This window comes from Helicoverpa armigera, chromosome 24, assembly GCF_030705265.1.
Source record: "Helicoverpa armigera isolate CAAS_96S chromosome 24, ASM3070526v1, whole genome shotgun sequence".
Classification (NCBI taxonomy): domain Eukaryota; kingdom Metazoa; phylum Arthropoda; class Insecta; order Lepidoptera; family Noctuidae; genus Helicoverpa; species Helicoverpa armigera.
In genome coordinates this window covers 7,984,048-8,000,160 of record NC_087143.1, presented here as the reverse complement: position 1 = coordinate 8,000,160, position 16,113 = coordinate 7,984,048, and the positions used below count along the sequence as shown (strand labels likewise).

Here is a 16,113-nt window from a genome sequence, read left to right as displayed (position 1 = left end):
AACATACATAGAGAAATAAGTATTCGTGGTTTATTCAAGCCTCTTCTTTAATTATTCTTCTGTGTCTATGTGGGCTTATTATATTTATAGTTCCTAATAAAATGTTAAAGCTATAGGTGAAAATTTGCAATAAGTTGGCCGTACAGAGAAGAACCGACAAGAGATGGACCAACTCTAATAAAGAACCGCTTAAAGTCAGATTAACCATACCTACAAATCGCAGCTTCTCAAACCTTGCACCACCACCCAAAGCTATTAATATTCATAGTGTAATTAATTTCCGTGCAACTCTGACGTGATATTTATTTTAGCCCTATAATTACCGCGCCGATTGGTTAACGCTTTGTCCTACCAATTAATAACATTAGTTTATTTGGCACTCTCTGATTTTAATCTAATTTTCACACGGTTTTTGACACCTGAAGTGACGGAATTAGTTTGTGGTTAGTTTGGTATTAGTGTGGTTTGTTTTATGAACAGTTACTCTAAAATATAAATTTACTCTTATATACAGTTACTCTATTATAATGTTCGATCTAACTTGTAGTTGATGCAGCTAAATACCTACCAGTGTTTTACAAGGAGCGACTACCTATCTGATCTCCTCAACCTAGTTACCCGGGCAATCCAATACCCCTAGGTAAGACAGGCTGTCAGACTTTCTAAACTACCCGTAACGACTGCTAAATACCTTCAATGATACCAGAGATCTACACTTTATCGTGTCCTCTGAAACACGGTCACTGGTGTCCAAGATATACTTAGAAAGTACATACAAACTTAAAAAAGTTGCATTGGTACTTGCCTGACCTGGAATCGACTGCCAATGATGTTCAAATGACACCCGTAACCTACAATTTAAACGTGCCTTTTGAATACTCTAAAGTACATCCCTTAAAACCGCATAAAACAGCTAGTTCCATCATCAAATCGCTTTTTAAACCAGGAAACAATTCTCTACATTCAATCTAAATTATAATAACATCTTCCTACACATAATAGCAAATAACGTGAAGACTGTTCCTTGTCGATTTCCCCCGGCAGCCCGGCAGGAAGGGAAACTCCTTAGATTGCGGATATGTAGACGAACCGATGTGCTTACTGCTTGATTTTATATAGCTATAGCTAAGTATGGGTTTGTTTAGCGTTTATTATCCTTATGGACAAAAAAAAATCAGTTTCGTGAACAATAAAATTGCAAACCACATATCATACCAATATTTTATTTGCGAAAGTTTGTAGGGACGAATGTGGGGTTGTTACACTTTCTCGCTAAAATTACCGAGAAAACAAAAAAAAAACTGTTTTGCAAACTATTGCAAACTATCATACTAATGTTTTTAAGGTGCGAAAATTTGTAAGGATGAATGTGGGTTAAATTAAATTACTGAAAAACTTGGCAATAATATAGTTTACATTAACAGAATAGCATATTGTTTACTTTTTATTCTTATGTGCAGGAAGTATTAGGTGCCCCAAAGACGCGGATGGACCTTCCTGGAACCACCAGAACCTATACGACTGAGTAGTTTGTTACTATCATGAGAATAGTGAATATCTTTTTCAGATTTATTGTCCACAGTTTTTTTCTCTTTCAGAAATGTAATTTAAAAGCCTAAAAATAAAATGTCACACCAAATCCAAAGAAAATTCTATTGTACAAAAACTAAATTAGATATGCAATAAGTAAATACACTTAAGGTTCCTCGAGAAGCAATCAAAACGTCTGCGTCCTATTATGTAGGGAACCCAGACATGTGAGACGTATAGGAATTTAATATACCACTGTCTACTTTAGAGCGAAGAACCAACAGGAACCGCTAGAGCACAAATCTCTATGCGAAAATGTCTGCCAATTTAGGGTGCTGTCTAAAAAGTTGTAGCTCACTCATCTATTTTCAATCGTCTTCCCAAAAAGAATGAGGTTCTAAATTCTAATGTTGTTGGATTCCAATGTAACCAGGTCAGGATCTAATGATAGAAACCCTGAGACGGATGAGGACAACTCTTCAATATTGTAGGCACACTCCCGAAAAAAAAACCAAGCATTGATGCAAAATATAACATAGGAGTATGAGCGGCCTTCTTGTTCTTTTACTAAGAAGGGAATGCATGGCATTGGCGTGCCCAGTAAGTTAAATGCTCTAAGTAATATACTACTGTCTACGCATAGCAAAAGGAATTTCACATTGTTAGTACATACAAATGAATTTTGTTAAGGCGCATCCATGCTTCGCGCGTTTTCTTGTGTCATAGGACGCGCATAGCAAAAAATATTTTAAAACTTATGCAGTTATTCCTTGTCCTATAAGTGATAGAAACTACCTCCTAATCTTTTTGGATAAAGCTTAATTTTTAGTATCCACTAGTGTTCACTTAAATCTTGATAGTTTTTGATGAGAACGATGGTGAGACTTTCAGGCTTCTAATGACCTGCAACGAAGCAGACTACGTTATTTAGTAAGTACCTATGATGGTATGCACGAAGAATATTCTTTATCCCGAACATTAAATTATTTTTAGATTTCAGCATTAGGTACTCGTATTTCAAACCAACAAGTGTGAGAGCGCCTTTACATATCGGAAAAAGAACTCAGCATTTAGACTTATCTAGTAAACTAATAATGGCGTGTCTTTGCTTTATTTGTTTTTTCTTTGAAGATGAGAAGATAAGTATATAAATAACTTTCTGTATTTCTCATCTATATGTATGTATTCTTAAAAATACTTAATAAGAAACATTGTTTGTTTTGGAGTCTTTCTTTGGGTACCTAAAGACTCCAAAACTATTGATTTGAAAAAATATTTCACTGTTTTAAAGACAGATTATCTCCAAGTAACATCAGATACATTTTATCCCGGTACGGGCAGTAGTTCCCACGGGACGCGGGTGAAACCACAGAAAACAGCAAGTGCTTAACGTGATAGTTCCGAAATAACATTATGTGGGTTCCTCTATGTCCCCAACAGGTTATTTCAAATTCAATATAACTTGTGATATTAATAAACAAACGATGTCAATAACAGACATGTTTGTTACGTCATAATAATTATAAGTACCGTCGTTAACCCATTGACCGTCCACACAATATTTGGGCAAACCGCCGAGTATGAAAGGGTTAAGTCCTCAAACTTAATGGGATGGTTTTGAAAACTGTGAGCATACCTAATATATGAAATAGATAGAGTTTTCTATACTACTCCTACCGTAGAAAAAATGGAAAAAAGGGCTTATGAAGGAACATGTTGAGTTTTAGTCAGTAAGAGTCCGACACTCCCTCAAGCTGCACCCATAGATATTTCTTATAAAACGAAAGGTTCTGAACCAAAAGAGTAAAACGGGACTTTATTACTAAGATTTCGCTGTCCGTCTGTCAATTACCGGGCTGTATCTCATGAACCATGTTAAACTATACCTACACAACAAATTCTGAAATCTGAGAAATAAATAGTTTAGGGGGTACGGAGTCTTACAAGTTAGACTTGCACTTGGCCGGTTTTTTAATAACGGAGCGAATTTTAATAATTCAAAGATAACCAAATCATAATATTAGGGGTTAAAGTATGAAATTGCCGTTTTATTCTAGTAGGTTTTTGAATTGCCATAGAGTCTTCATGGTTTGAGGTTTTCGAATGAAACTTTTTTCACGTGGTTTCTGTGATGTTCTTCTTTTAAAAAATGTGAAACATTTGATTATCGATGTTCAATTGTTTTTGTTATTCAACTTAAACAAGAAAGATGGACACTGCGAAAATTTGAGTAATTTTTGAATATGAGTTCCGACGCGGAAGTAAACGGCAGAAACAGCCCGCAATATCAATGCTGCATTTGAAGAGGTGTCTGCTAATGAACGCACCGTGCGATTTTGGATTAAACGCTTTCGTGGTGGAAACTTCGACTTGAAGAACGAGCCATGAAAAAGACCGCCTGACAGGTGATTAACGAGAAATTAAGAGAGACGGCGAACGCCGATCCTAGTCAAACTACCCAGATACCCAGCCGAAGACGAATAATGTTGAAAAAATTAGCAGTAAAACAGCCACGACTCATGAATCGACCTTCACCGTTATTGCTCCATGACAACGCGAGGCCTCATACAGCAAAAGAAACCGTTTTAACTCTTCAGGAACTGCAGTTGGAAACTATTCGTCTTCCTCCATATTCGCCAGACCTTGCTCTAACGGACGACCATTTTTTTTTGTGATTTGGACAATTATCTGCGTCACAAGAAGTTTCTTCCCAGGAGGCAGATCAAAATTCTTTCACACAGTTTGTGCAGTCTAGATCCTCAGAGTTCTATCGTAACGGCATAAATGACCTTCTTATTAGATGGCCGCAATGTATAGATAATAATGGCAACTATTTTGATTAAATAAGTTTGTTAAAAATTAAAAAAAATTACAATTTAGATTTTCAGTACAAATCGGCAATTTCATACTTTAACCCCTATTAAATCGAATGTCAATTGCATCTTTATCTAATCAAATTGAATTTGAAAAAATATTTTAAATCACCTGTCAATGTAAATAACGTAACTTAAAGTAAATTTAAATTACTTTTTTGTCTAATTTAAACTTTTAACTTAGTTGGAATAAAGTTAGTACTTTACTTACTTCATTTGAAAACACTTAGGACTGTTTAATATAGATGTAGTAACATTAATAATTAGGTTCTAGAATTGACATATAAAATTGAAAATATTATGAACTAGCCGTTTTCCCGCGGTTTCACCCGCGTCCCGTGGGAGCTACTGCCCGCACCGGGATAAAATATAGCCTATGTTACTCGCAGATAATATAGCTTTCCAATGGTGAAAGAATATTTAAAATCGGTACAGTAGTTTTTGAGTTTATCCATTACAATGAAACAAACAAACAAAGTTTTCCTCTTTATAATATTAGTATAGATAACAACGTTTATAAGGTTTTATGTATGGATGGACTTTGGCTGCATTTAAGCTTATATCAGAATAACATAATATAGACTTCTTTTTATCCATATGCAGAAAGTTGTTACCTCAGCACAGCAGTGAAACGGCAGGCAGTAGCTTGTATAAAAATTTTGCTACTTCAAAATTGATCAGAAAAACGATTTCAGAATCCCTTCAAAATAAAGTCCCAAAAAAGAACACTAATTCAAATTCAAAATCAGAATATGCTACCAGAACTTACTTCAATTAAAACCTCTGTAGCTAATTTCAGTACCATTTCCAAGCTATCTAGTTTTCAGTATACACTGCAAAACATTGTGTCGGTACTTGTGTACTACACAAGTTTGTACATAAGTACATACATATGTGTTGTGTTTGTAAGTAGTATACCTACACAGGGGTTGTGCACTTAACGACGTTTGTATCTGCTTGTTGGCAAAAAGCGTAGTGTAGAACTTGATGTAATAATCTTGTATAATCTTGAGTTTTGTTGCACGGTTATAATATAGAAGTTAATAAGAACTGGTGAGTATCTATGTCAATGTATTGTGTCGATATAAGGAAGATAATAGTTCTGTGCTGGTTTCTGCTTCTTTTCTTCTCCCAGTATTGCTATTTTTTAATCGAAAAGTTTTAAAAGAAACTTTTAGATTCAGAGTTGAACAGAGACGTCAAAAAATTTTTTGAGGTATCTACCTTACTTATTTATTTAGCGCGTATGTCAAGGTCATAAGTTTCGAAATCTTATGTTAACTATGATTCTCAAGAGACCATAGAATATAGATATTTGGATTTAACATTTCAGTTTTTTCGTCGTCATATCCACTGTAACAAACAAAACTATCACAAATTAACCTCAACGCAAATCCCGAATCAAATCTAGCTCGAAAACCAGACAGGAATTCGCATTCAACCCAAAAACAATTAGTAAGTAAAATCAAGCGGATTCCAAGCTTCGGTCGAGTTACCCCTTACTGCACCATTGGGTACTAAACGACCCGGTATACTGATTTGACGACATCTCCGATAGCTTGCTGTAGACGTAATTATTCTAAGCTGGTATTCTGAAATGGTTGGTTGATAAAGATCTTGAAATAGAAACCAGGGTTTAATCATTTCATTAATGCATAATATGCAAGATTAACCCGCATTGAGCAAGCGTAGTGATTAACGCTCAATCCTTCTCTGTGTAATAAGAGACCTGTACCCAGCGGTGAGACGATAAAATATGCTGATGATGATGGAAGGCCTAAAAAACTTAACAAAAGAAAGAAGTCATAGATGACAAAAAGCCGATTTCAAGTCCTCACTTATAAATCTAAACTCATGTTTTGCAGTAGTAAAATAAAATAAATTGTATCTAACTTTATTTCCATTAAGTTACTCAACTTAGGAATCGAATCTGAGACATGTATTATTAATCCTTTACTTCAATAAACTATTTTACTTTCCTACTTACACTTTACCTTGCTTAACCGACTATCGCAAGCGCCGCTTAACCTCACGTAATCCATCTTGCTTTAAACCACAAAGCTCATAAATAAACTATTTTCCATACGAAATTCCTATCTTAAAAGCACAGTAGGGATTACCGAATAGCTTCTAAAACTCGGTAGTTCCCTTAGTCATGGAGAACAAAATGACTAGCGGAGATGACACAACGCAAAATCGCCTAAGAACGTAGCGCTCTAACGTGCGGGTGTTCGGGGGACGAGGAACGTTACTAGCTTCACCTTGACACGCCTTGGAAACCGCCTAATATTTTTTCAAAATAAAATGTCTTATCAATCAAGGCCAATCGTTGACAGATTGGTTTTGATTTGATAAGGAATCCGAACATCACTTTAGTCCTAGTAACTGACCACGCCTATCGTACATTGGTTGACCTACAAAAAGGCGCCTGACCTACCTTCCTTATGGCATCTCCGTTATCTTTCCTTCCTCCGTGCCTGTAGTTCTCAGTAGTCCTTAGTAGTCTTCTATAAGTAGAAGACGAAGTAAACTGGAGATGCAATGATTTACGAGAGCGCTGTAATTAGTGTTCTGATGGATTCTGAATTTTTAAGCTTTGAGCTGCCATCTTGGGTGGTATTACGTGTTATAGGAAGTGAGTTGCTTTGAGATTTTTTTGTTCTTTTTTATTTTAACTAATCACTGATATTAGGAGCAAACATTATCATAAATTATAATCCTTACAATACATTATATCCTTTCTTAGTAGCTGTCTGTCGGCTTGTCGGGTTTTCTCACTAAAATGTCTGAACCGATTTAAATCAACTTTAGTGCCTATACCATACATCCTAAGAAAGGACATAGAAGTGGTTCTCTTAAAGCGTGGGTGAAACCGCGAAAAGCAGCTGGTCGTAAATAAATTATAAATTTAAAAAAATACGCACAAAAAGCACGCTATAGTTTCAAAACCACATCACCTTTATCTTTTGAAAATACCAGATTCCTAAGATACCACCATTATTTCAATACCCCATAACCAACTACAAAAAGAAACTAACAAAACAAAGAAACTCATATAAAGCTAAAATCACATAAGAATCAATATGTGTACCACTGGGGTGGGTCTTAACGAGGTCTGAGAGATTGGCTAAGCCTCCAGAGACTCGACGGTATACGAGGATATATCTTAGAATCGAATTCGTAGGCTTGTATGGTACTAGGTTAAGGCTGTAGTACGTGTGTAGTTTTGATTAGAGTGGATCTGTTTTTGATTGATTTATAGTTTTTGTGTGAAAGAGGATGGTTGGAGATGGTTGGGGAAACCTATATTATAATGATGTTAATAATTTGGTTAGTATACAGCCTTTCCCGGTAGTGGGAAATAGGTATATTGTTGGTTTAGTGGTTATACCATGATCGATTTCTGGGTCGGGCCGAAATCACTCTATTTGTTTTTAAGTAACTTTCTGGAAGCAGCCCGGATTCTGGAGATTATCTAGTGATTTCATACAGCCGTGAATTAGAATGCATGTAAATGTCGATTCTGTGCCTAATCTCTCTCTTGTCTAGTCGGATTGCCGTCACATCGGACTACGTAAGTGAGAGGATAGAAAGTGGATCTGTGTCTGCGCAAATGCTGATCACCTAAACTGACAATCGGTCTATACGCCTTTGCCATTATTGTCGTGAAATCTAAACAGACATGGGTACATCCTTAAAAAAAACATACCAACCATCCTTATGATGAAAGTTAGTTTTCCGAATATTTGACGTATCCAATGTCTATTAGATGCTATTCCTATGCCAATACGACACGTAATGAAACTGCAAAATGGCTTATTGCGCTAAAAGTTTCAAAGAAGCTGTTTTGTACTGAAAATGAAACCGGCATTCAATGGATATGGCATATCTTAGTATGGAGATGAACTGTAGCTTCCAAACCACGATTGATTGTAATAAACAAGAAACTATTCGTTTTGCTTACGAATAGTTAAATTTTAACGTTTATACTGTAAGAATTAGGATGTCTGAAATCACCAACCCGCATTGAGCAAGCGTGGTGATTAACGCTCAATCCTTCTCCGTGTGAAAGGAGGCCGCAGCCCAGCAGTGGGACGATAAAAAAGCTGCCAATGATATATTCATTGTATTCTTTGATACCTTAAAAAATATGTAAATTCTGTGCGGAAGTTTTGAGGCAATTTTGAAAGTTATTTTGTTATTTTATGCTCCTAAATATTTATCATCATATTTTTTTCATATTTTAGATTTTTTCTAAAATCTATCTCAGTGGTGTGCACTTGGAGAGACCTATGTCCAGCAGTGGACTGCGATAGGCTGATGATGATGATGATGACATATTTATCCGGACCCTAATGATAATGATTTCAGTAAACATCTCAAATATGCACTAGACTCTCAAAACATACTATCAGGACTAATTATGTATGTTATAATAATTAATAATACACTGCTAATTGCTAAACAATATCACGTAAGCACTAGATAGAAGCATTTCTACTAATGCATAGTATTTATTGTGAGACAAGCTGGCACTAAGTAATGCTTGATGCATATTTGATTAACTTGACGTAATCGTATCGTCATTAACGAGTTGCTTAGTGAGCTTAAGGCTTAACCAACCTATTAAGGTTGTAGGCTATTATATTAAATAATTAATCATCATCTCAGCCATAGGACGTCCACTGCTGAACATAGGCCTCCCCCAGATCTCCACAGATACCTGTTGGAGGCGACCTGCATCCAGCGTCTTCCGGCGACCTTTGTAAGGTCGTCTGGCAACAATAGTTAATGACATGTAAGTAATTTGGATATTCGTATGAAAGTCTAAAAAACACATCTTTAAATGACATTACCTCTACCAAACTGTAAATCTCTTAGATATTATTAAACCGCATTTATAATATTACACTGGTTTGTTTTGTGTCAATCAATTAGGATCAATAGTAACCATATTAGTGCCATAGGCATATTTTATACAGTAACAAAAAAATACCTAATATAAAGAAATAATTTAATAAAAAAAAACAAGAACTCCTAAAAAAAACGATTCCCAATTATTTCTCAATAAAATTAATACCAAAAGGACATTGTTCCGGCTCCATACGTGTTCTGCCTAAGAACCGTTCGAATGGAAAGTGACTTCTATAAACTCTTTAAATTATATGGAATCCTATGAAATAAGTTTTCACGAACGGACACTTCAGGAAACTAAAATAATTACGAAAAAAGTTAATATTTTGAGGTTATAAATAAAAAATAACCAAGCTTGCGTGAAATATCAGAGTAGTATTAATTAAAAATCAAACTACACTATACAAAATATCAACAATACTATGTACAGCTCTATATGTTCTCTTCTAGATCTAGGGAAAGACTACTCTACTAGATACTAGGAAAAGAGATAGTACCTAGTCAAGTTTAAGATAATTCTTTGACAATGATCATTTTATAAAGTTGCATTTTCTGTCTGTCCCTATGAATGCTTTAGATCTTTAAAACTACGCAATGGATTTGGGTGCGATTTTTTTTAATAGATAGAGTAGGTCAAGAGGAAGGTTTACACCAAGGTTTTACATTGCCACCGTGCGAAGACGGGGCGTGTGACTAGTTTTCATAAATGCTTAGAATTTGTATGAAAAACAACTACCTAAACGCTTTTGCTTTCAACGTTACGTTTCTTAATATATAGTGAATCCACTTTGGATTTGTGATAAAACGCATAAGTATCCAAAATGGAAGAGTTCCTTTCACCACAATTCATAAAATATCGATGTTATTACGATGGAGAATTATTTATTTAAATGATTGTTACTACTTTTATATTAGACAGTTACCTAGCTATCTACATGCCATAAGGCGGGAATCGAACCCGCGGTCTATTACCAAGAAGGCACAGACCATACTAAAAATGTCAATACCACACAAAATAATTTAACAGTTAAAGTAAGGTTTACCAATAACAATGAAAGAGGTTTTCGAGGATGTGCAATAAAAACAATATTTATATTCAATTAAAGGTTTTTAATCATCAATATTTCTCAATAATATATTATCTAAGAACTGAGCAGGGGGTTCAATTGAATTTTGGTATCTCGCCCAGCTTATATACCAAATTATAGTCATTATGTGGGCACAACAGCCCACTGTTCTACGCCCAACGATACAATTGCAACAGTAATGCCTGATGGTAGGAGCTTCTTACAAAGTACACAATTGCGTCCAACAGTGCATTGCATCTTATTATGCTCGACTGCTTCAGACCAACACGTCGTACATATAAGGTCATGAGCTTCAACCTGTAATAAATAAATACAATAAAACATTAGTATTAGTATTAGTATAAAATGTCAAGTAACTTGCAATTGTGGCAATTAGTTTGAAAACCGAGAAATTGTGTGCTTATGAAAACATAAGTAGGTAGTAACATTCTTTCGAAATTAGAAAAACACTTTTGTAGACCACTTACCATACGGGGAACAGTCCATTGTTGTATACAACGAAGTATATCTTCGTTTTCTAATACCAAAGAACCTCCAGCAGATCCACAATTTATACAATATACTATATTCTGCATCCATTGTTGTAATTATAATACAACTAAATTCGATCACAGACAGAGCAATATCCGAAAATGCCAGGAAAATCCAGTCCTTTACACACAGCCAAGTCTACCAAGTACGCAATCTAATCGGAGTCCGTAATCAAGCCAAAGTTGTTAGAATAAAACCATGAAACGCATAGAAAATCACAAAAGAAACGATAGTCGCAAAGCAATCAAACCGTTGACATTTATTCTAATCAAACTGACTTCTAGCAAACTGACTGAAGTACACCAGTGTTGCCAATTACGAAAACTATAATCCTACTCGAATGCCAAGCTAGAAATTCGCGATTTCGCTTAAAACATATAGAATACTAGTTTTTTTCTAGCTAGTCAATTTAGGTAAACAAATGAATAAAGTGTTAGCAACTAATTTTAATAACCGACTTCGGAAAGGAGGTTCTCAATTCGGTCCGTATTTACCGAAATCGCGAAAACTTCCGAAACTGGCAGCACTGGCTGACGGAAACATTTTATAAGGCATCAATAATTGTGACCCAACTTTTTATTTGGAATTTATTTATTTGAAGTGTCCGTGGAAAACTAAAATATGTTTCAAACAATAAAAAATCAAATGAAAATTATAGTATAATTTATATTCACATCGGTTCTTAGGCCAAAATTGAACAATGTCCTTTCTCCCCGAAAGTTGGGTGAAATATCAATTATGTGCATAAGCAATCACATTAGCATTATCTTGGTGCGAGCTGAACGTGGCCAAAGAAATCGTTTGGTTCCGCATCTGGCTGCAGATATCCATTTAGCTCTTTAAAACGCTCGCATTGAGCACTTATGCACTGGAAAACTAGTCTGTTTTAGGGTTCCATAGGGTAATAGAAAAACCATTGGTATTTTTCCCGACTTTCATCAAAGCAGATAAATAAGGCTTGTATATTGAAGTTTAATTCAGAATTTTAATCACAAATATAGGTATTTTGTTTCTTACATTTTGTCACCAATTGAGCAAGCGCCATTGACATGAGGTATATTAAGGCAAGCGTAGTGATTAACGATTAATTTTTTTTCGATATAAGACGATGCCTGCAGTAGACCAGTGATTGTAATGTAAAAGCTAAGCTAGGTTTGTCACTTGTCAAAAAAAGCAATAAGTAATTGTAAGCAATTAATTTACTCTATTAATTAAGAAACTTTTTAAACCGTCACACTATAGATATACTTTAACCAAATGCACTAAACAGAACACACGTCGCAATTTTTTACCAAAATATATGCAGAACCACACCACACTTAAACGACGCGACACTGAAGTGGTTGTTTCTTTTTAAAACCCCCTATTTAGTAGCACATCATCCCTCTTTCTACCCTTACCGTCGCAATCCAAAGGCGACTGGTTTTAGCATTTAGATTAAAAATTGCTTCCACCCCCTTCATCCCCTTTCATCCCCCCCATATCCTCGCAATGAATTCTAATCCACTTCCATCATAGTTTTACGTGACTAACAAATAGATGAATAATTATTGTTGATAACTTATTGTTGTGGTTTGTTTTCATCTGGGGGTTAAGTTGAAGGCATGGTCGCAGTTTTCTTAATGTCGTGAGTGCCTTTATGACTTCATCATCATCTGGGAAACCCGAAACCCTTTGGTAAGACTGGTTGTTAGTTTTTTTTTGTTTTTGACTTAATAAGAGGCTGCAGTTCATATAAATAACAGTTTTATGAATAACTAGCGACCCGCCCCGGTTTCGCACGGGAATAATACTAAATACACTGCATTATAGGTAAAAATAAGCCTTCCTCTTCATTCACTCTATTTATCAAAAATCTGCATCAAAATCCGTTGCGTAGTTTTAAAGACTTAAAAGCATACATAGCGATATAGGGAGTAGGGACAGTGTAAGTGACTTTGTTTTATACTATGTAGTGATGATAAATCATTGTCGCTATTCCTCGCACATTCATGAGTACAGTTTTGACAAAAGGCAATAGTGGTTCGCAAGCTACAACTAAATTCCAACCACATTTTGCACGTAATCTATATGAACCCCTAGCGATTTGCGCAATGTTCCGAGACGTCAAAACGTTTGACGAGGACTATACATACGTCAGTACAGATTGCCAATGTAAATGACCGACCGTGAAACATTTTGCCCGTACAGTATCGATCGTGACGGTTCAAGGCCAAAGTTATGAACTGAATACGGTTATCCGTCAGTTCTCGCAGATAAACATTAATAGATATTAAATAAAACATGTTTTAACAAATATTAATAGACTACTTACCTATGTCGTAACGAAAAAAATGAAAAAAATCAGTAGGTACAAGAAATTAAAATATTTTTTCCAAAGCAATGAAGTGCGATATAGCACATTGCTATTAAGTTTGGTCAGGCGCTAAATTTTAGAGAAGTTTTTTTATTTTGGTTTTCATTTATGATGTTGAAAAGATATTACTTACAACTAAAAAATATTACTTACGTACCTTTAGTTTTTGATTTGACAAAGACCATGCCTATTTATCAAATTTAAATCTAGTTTTGTTTTGAAATGGTTCACATACCTATTACTAAGCCAAGTACTTACCTAGGCAACTTTATTATTTTTAGTAATCTACAGTTCTACGCTAACTATCCCCGCCATAAATAAAAGTAGGTAAATAAAAAGTTTTTAAACGAGAGTATAAAATAAAAAACCCATATGTAAAATTAAAAAAACAAATAAGTTTTGTTACCATGACAACCAATAAAACAGAATTTAGTTTTTATCGTTCAGTATTGAAGTCAATTTGAAAATTACCATTGACATTATTGAAAAAAAAAAACATACAATACTCTGTCGGAAGAATAATCGTAATTTTCAAAGATTAAAGTTTTCAACGCGTAACTGTTTGGTCGCTGTGAGTTGAAACGCGAGCTGGCAACAGCGTGGCGACAGCGCGGCAACCTCGCATTCACCGCTGTTGCGACTTTTAGTCACTGCCGCCTTGCAGAGTGAGCGAACGCGCGTTCACGTTAGTGTACAAATAAACTGTTATAAATAAAACGAAGTTAATAAACAGTGTTATAAAGTGATGGCAGAAATTGCAGAGTTTCAGTTAGTTCAAATAGATACGGAGTTGTTAATCAAAGAAGTGAAGGCTAGACCGAGTTTGTATGCAAGAGACGCGGACAAATATGGCGACCCGCAATTTAAAAAATCTCTGTGGGAGGAAGTTGCTAAATCAATATATGGAGAAATGTGGGATACTGCTGATGCTGGTGATAGAATTGAACAAGGTTAGATTTTTGTTTTGATTTTTTTATTGAATCAATTGACATTTTGTTTTTGGTGACAGTGACAGCGTTTGACAACTGTCAAATGTTTTTTTTTTCTTTTGTGACAGTGTTGCGTGTTGTTTTTTTTGACCATGCAGGTTTATATGTTTTGATCCTTTGTGAGAATTTCTTTAAGGAAATAGGTATTATGGTCAGATTGTTATTAAAAAGGCGTTCTAAATTATATCTAACTACTAAAATTACTTGTGTGGGTTGCTCTGTGAGTGGGTTGCCACCCGCAAATGTAACTTTGTACTTCATACTAATATAGTCAAACACAAAGTTAATTTTGCGGTTCACTATTGCATAGAGCTTATTTTAATCGTTTTTATCCGACTTCAAAAAAGGAGGTTCTCTGTTTGACCTGTCTAGTACTCATGTATGTTTGTGTTTGTGTACCACCTCAGTAATTATGTATTTTTGTGCGCGATTATCTCACGTTCGGCGAAACAGATTTTGATGCAGTTTTAGGTTCATTAAATTATTTATTAGAATGTTTTCTTAATTCCAGTCGACCTAGTCCAGCGCAGATGGAAGAACCTTCGAGCTTGCTACGGCCGCGAAATCAAACGCCAAAAGGACCCAAAATTCGTCTTCGGAGTAGCTTACAAAAGGCGTAAATATCTCTACTTCAACGAACTGTCATTCCTAAAGAAAGAATTCGAAGGAAACGACAATGATGATAAAGATAGCACAATTGATTTACCTGAGAAAAATGAAGCAGAAAACACTATGGTAACTGTGGATACAAATATCGAAGAAATACCTATTGTAGAAGCTATGCCAAAGAGGAGAAATGATGTGCCAAAAATTGTTAAGACCCCAAAAAGGAGTATTGAACCAATTACATATACGGCAAAACCTGACTCAGACAGCAGTAGTAGTAACACTAATGTTGATAGCACAAATTTTGCTTTATCCCTTGTACCGCTACTAAACATGTTACCAACCCACAAAAGAATTGATGCCCAAATTATGTTACTGACAGTTTTAAAAAGGTTCTATCAAGATTCGAATGAACCTGATGTAAAGGTTGCGCCACCAAGGACTTATGGTAAGAGAAAATGTGAGACTAGTGTAACAACTGTTGAAGTTAAATGTGAAGCTGAGAGTGATGAGGAGTATAAGTAGGTTATTTTAACAGTATTGCAGTATTTTTAATTACACTTGCTCAAGTCTAAACGATTGTTTTATTTCACCCGCGCCCCGTGAGTACTGGGATAAAATATAGCCTATGTTACTCGGGAAGAGTGTAGCTTTCCAACAGTGAAAGACATTTTCAAATCGGTTCAGTAGTACCAGCAAGTCAACACCTCTAGGTTAGATGGTTGTCACACTTGCTGGCTTCTGATTACGAGTAACGGCTGCCAAGGATGTTCAATGACAGCCGGGACCTACAGTTTAACGTGCCCTCACAGACTATGCATGCGTGCCGTCTGTTGGGACTGGTCAGCTCCAGCCTGATGTGGCTCTTTCCTCAAAAGACCATTCCAGACCGCGTACATGGTGACACTCACACATAATATTATTTAATTTATAACATGTTTGGACTTTAAAAGAGACTATGACCCTTGAGTTTGTTTCGGCGTTTCTTCTCAGGGATCAGTCAGTTAGGAAATGCCGGCCTCAGCATTCTTAAAACGACGTGTAAAAGTGATGTAATGTCCAACTTGCAAAATAAACAATTTCATTTCATTTCATTGTATGAGTAAAATTCAAGCCTTCTGAACAGGCTTTGGGATACTTCCTTTCCCATCCTTTTCCCTCCCTATTCTACATAATCATGACATAATCATAAAGCACCGAACGCAACCATAACTGCGCAACGAGCG

General features: G+C 35.6%; 1 protein-coding gene across 1 annotated transcript; it reads left to right on the top strand.

Moving 5' to 3' along the window:
- Positions 1-13,933: 13,933 nt before the first annotated feature.
- Positions 13,934-15,455, top strand: LOC110371149 (uncharacterized). The gene is made up of 2 exons (XM_021327265.3): positions 13,934-14,242; positions 14,793-15,455. The coding sequence occupies exons 1-2, from the start codon at positions 14,038-14,040 to the stop codon at positions 15,410-15,412; spliced, it is 825 nt and encodes a 274-aa protein (XP_021182940.3). The 5' UTR covers positions 13,934-14,037; the 3' UTR covers positions 15,413-15,455.
- The last annotated feature ends 658 nt before the right edge of the window (positions 15,456-16,113 follow it).